General features: G+C 40.0%; 1 protein-coding gene across 2 annotated transcripts in view; it reads right to left on the bottom strand.

Moving 5' to 3' along the window:
• Nucleotides 1–214: 214 nt before the first annotated feature.
• The window catches only part of LOC107671956 (zinc finger protein 362-like), a 9,263-nt gene continuing 5,448 nt past the window's right edge, over nt 215–4,029 (bottom strand). Inside the window, exons 4-9 of one of the 2 annotated variants that reach the window (XM_016464966.1) lie at nt 1,865–1,969; nt 1,453–1,774; nt 1,119–1,343; nt 936–1,014; nt 536–697; nt 215–453 (exon numbers count right to left, since the gene is read on the bottom strand). In XM_016464966.1, coding sequence (XP_016320452.1) covers nt 337–453; nt 536–697; nt 936–1,014; nt 1,119–1,343; nt 1,453–1,774; nt 1,865–1,969 — 1,010 coding nt within the window. In that variant the 3' untranslated portion in view covers nt 215–336. The remainder of the gene's footprint in view (nt 454–535; nt 698–935; nt 1,015–1,118; nt 1,344–1,452; nt 1,775–1,864; nt 1,970–4,029) is intronic. The other variant, XM_016464967.1, reaches the window with a different exon arrangement.

Raw genomic sequence — 4,029 nt, 5'->3', positions numbered from 1 at the left:
ATTTCCCGACCAGGCGCCAAGTGGTGCCAATCACAACACACACTGGCCCAGCTAACCAATCACAGCACATTTCGATTTCAGAAGGCGGGCCTTCATTTGATACAGGAACTCTTCATACAGGCCGTTCATGCCAGACTGGGGAGAGAGGTGTTATAATAATGTAAAATATGTGAAAAATAATGTGTTTTTCGAACAACCTAGTATGAGAGCCTGTTCTAGTACACCCCCAAAACAAAATCAAGACTTTGTAAAAGAGCATAATAGGACCTCTTTAACGGAAGACCATTGCAGCGAACAAAATACCTTGTAATGGAAGAGAAACATGAGGGAGGAAGCTCAAATAAGTGAAATGCGTATGGGGATGCTGGGAGAGTCTGTTCTCTGTGGGGAATGGTGGCTGACCAGATGCTCCACCACGGTGTGTTTGGACATGTGCTTCATAAGGTAGGTCTCCTGAAAAAAAAAAAGAAATGGTGTTATAATATGACAAAAGAGGCCCATATTTTCCCATAGGTTGAGGTGGATTGATACTCACTGAGGTGTATGCGCGACCACACATGCTGCAACAGTACGATTTAGCGTTCTTAATAGCGTGTGCGGAGAGATGGATCTGTAAGGAGGCCGAGTCTGTGTATGCACGGTAGCAGTTCGGACACTTGTATGGTTTGTCTTTATTATGTTGTCTCTGGTGATGTGAAGTTAATGCTGCTCAATGTGAAAGCCCGCAGGTTTTTTAATTTTTACATTTTAGAACTGTCATATATTTATCACAATTATAAGACAATTATATAACAAAATTATATAATTTATAACAATTATAAAGATAGTTTTAAATACTTAAAAAATAAAAAATTAGAATATATGTGTGTATTTAATCTTTACATTTGTATAATGTAATTTTACTTTTGCCCTTGTTATCTTTATGTTGTCATCACCTGTAGGTTTGAGAGTTGTGTGAATGCCTTTTCACATCCTGGTTGGGCACATTTATATGGTCTGTCACCAGTATGAATCCTTAAAAACAAATGCATACATATTAACACTCTACAGAACTCTAAACTGGTTGTATAGTTTTCAGTTGTGCATGCACTAAAGGCTTTGCTGTGAGTTCTGCTGACCTGGTGTGCTGCTGGAGGTGTGATAACTGGCGAAAGGAGTTCTCACAATAGGAGCAGTGGTAGGGTTTAATGCCTAAGTGAATACGTAAGTGCTGTGCTAGGTATGAGGCGTTGGCGAATGACCTTGAACAGTGAGGGCACTTGTGGGGTTTGGCCTCCGTGTGGGACTTGGAATGAATCTGCATCTCTGACTTGTTTAAGAAAGTGAGGGGACACACTTTACACCTGTATGAAATGCAAAAATGGAATAGTTGGTTACTGAAATTAAACTCTTTGTACTAAAAGATGTAATACAGGTCATACATGATATGTATCACTACTAAAAGTGTTAAACCTGTATGTTTTTCCTTCTTTGGCGATGGTAACCGCCTGGTCAGGGCCCGAGGCCAGAAGCGGGTAGGGCACCACCAGCAAAGGGCCTGTGTTGTTCTCTGCTTTAATCTTCTTGCGGCCCCGTGGAGCTTTGGGCTGTGGTCCCAGCATCCCCACCAGACCTCCACTTTTCATATGCTCCATGCCAGGACCGCTGGCCAGGCCGGAAATGGTGTTTAAGGAAGGTGCGCCGCCCAAGCGGTTCTGGCTGCTAGACGTCGGGGTTGTGGGAGTTATAGCCTCAGAGGTGTTGTGGCTTTCTGTGCGGGATGACAGCGTGAGACCTGTTTTTGAAAATCAAAAATGTTTTTACAACTTGTCTATGGCACATGGAAATGTAATATCTCTTGTTTATACATGCATGCCTCTTCCACCTGAGCGATGGTTCGCTCTAGAGGCTTGGTCCACTGCTTGTCGCATATGCCAATCTTCCCATAACCCCTTTGCCTTCACTGTAGACTTGTCATCTATATTCAGCTCTGAAATGATGTAAGAATAAAAGCAAGCATGTATTTTAAAATACATGTACCAAATTGTAAGAAAATGTATGCTTTGTTTTTATGTTCGGTTCATATGGTTTTGAAAAGTCATATGACATTGCTAAAAAGAACATTATTTTGTGTATTTGGGGTAATGCAATGTGTTTACACGGTTTAAAGGGTTAGTTCACCCAAAAATTAAAATCAGTCCATGAATTACTCACCCTCAAGGCATCCTAGGCGTATATGACTTTTTTCTTTCAGATCAATCCAATCGAAGTAATATTAAAAATTGTCTTTGATCTTCCAAGCTGTTTAATGGCAGTCAGCAGGTGCTGCAGTTCATCAGTCCAAAAGAAGTGAAATAAAGCGCATCCATCCATAATAAAAAGTGCCTCACACGGCTCCGGGAGGGGGGTGAACAAAGGCCTCCTGTAGTGAATCGATGTGTTTTTGTAAGAAAAATAACCATATTTAAAACGTAATAATTTAATCTAGCTTGCGCTATCTGTTGTACACAGAAGCAGCTCCGGGCGGATGACGTATGAGGTCGACGTTGCGCATGCGCCGCTCAGAAGTGACGAACGCGGAAGCGCAGGGGAGAGATCGAAACAAAACAGTGGTCACGAATTAGTACAAAGTACAAAACGAGGATTTGTAAAGAAGGATGTCGGAGGATTTCGATACAAGCCAAGAGGAGACTGGTTTTCCTTTGCTAAAGAAAGGAAACTTTGCTTCCTTTGCTCCTGTTAACAAACGTTGGTTTTCACGAGACTCACCGGCGCATGTGCAACGCCGACATCTTATGTCATCCTCCCGGAGCTGCTTCCGTGTACAACTGCTGGCGCAAGCTAGATTAAAGTGAATATTACGTTTTGAATATGGTTATTTTTCTTACAAAAATGCATCGATTCGCGACAGGAGGCCTTTGTTCACCCCCCAAAGCCATGTGAGGCACTTTTTTATTATGGATGCTTTCACAGCGTCTCCACGACATGGCGGCGGCGGCAACAAAACTACAGTGAGAATCAAAGTTGCACCTTCTTTCTTTGCGTATACATTTGGCCGGTGTTATGCAAATCTTCCCACACACTAACGTAGATTTGTGGGGGCGTGTTTTAATGAGGAATTTTTGGAAGGTGTGGAAGAGTCTTAACTTTTAGAAAGAATATCTCTTTGGGTTTGAGACTTTAATCTTTGCGACTTTATGGATCTTATAAATGCACAAAGCGCTTGTAACACTCCAAAGACAAAGGAAAACATGATATCGAGTCATATGACCCCTTTAAATTGAATGAATAGAAAAATATGAAGTAAAAAGTAATAATATGAAGTAGTTATTTTTTATAAATAGACATATTTTCCCATCAACTGGTCACAATGCACAACACCGCTGTATGCTGCATGAAAAACGCATGCGCACTCTCATGTAAACAAGCATGGATGAGAAGCGCATGGCAGAGCAGTGAAGGAGACGCGCTGAATGAAAGCGCACATTCACTCTCTGACAGCAGATGGCGCTAAACTGCAGAAATGCAGCCGTTACCCCGGAAACCCTGTAAACAAAGCAGCTGCACTACTTTCCAAAAAAGGTATGACATATCTATGGTTTAAACAGCCATTCAGATTTTTGTATTCGCAGTGGACACTTTACATTAAGGCTCCATTAGTTAACATAAGTTAATTCATAAGTTAAACTGCCAATGAAAAATTCTTCTAAACATTCATTAATCTTAGGTCATTTCAATATGTAATAACACGTTGTTAAAATCAAAAGGTGCAACTGTTATTTAATGAACTAGCAGTTGTATTTTTTTTTAACAAAGATTAATAACTTCTGTAGCAAATGTAGCTATTGCTCATTATTATTGTTAATGCATTAACTAAGGTAAGCTAATGAGATCATATTGTAAAGTGTTACTTATTGGTCTTTATAATTCTTTTGCACTTTAATCTGTATGAATTTTTTTTTTACTTTATCATTTTTTTGTGTATTACCTTATTGTATGTACATGTTCAGTTCTTTTTGTTATAAGAAAAAAGTTATTAAACCTGTTATA

The sequence above is a fragment of the Sinocyclocheilus anshuiensis genome, unplaced genomic scaffold (genome assembly GCF_001515605.1).
Source record: "Sinocyclocheilus anshuiensis isolate Anshui unplaced genomic scaffold, SAMN03320099.WGS_v1.1 scaffold1053, whole genome shotgun sequence".
In the NCBI taxonomy this organism is placed as follows: domain Eukaryota; kingdom Metazoa; phylum Chordata; class Actinopteri; order Cypriniformes; family Cyprinidae; genus Sinocyclocheilus; species Sinocyclocheilus anshuiensis.
The sequence above is the reverse complement of the archived record's forward strand: the minus strand, read 5'-3'. Positions and strand labels throughout refer to the sequence as shown.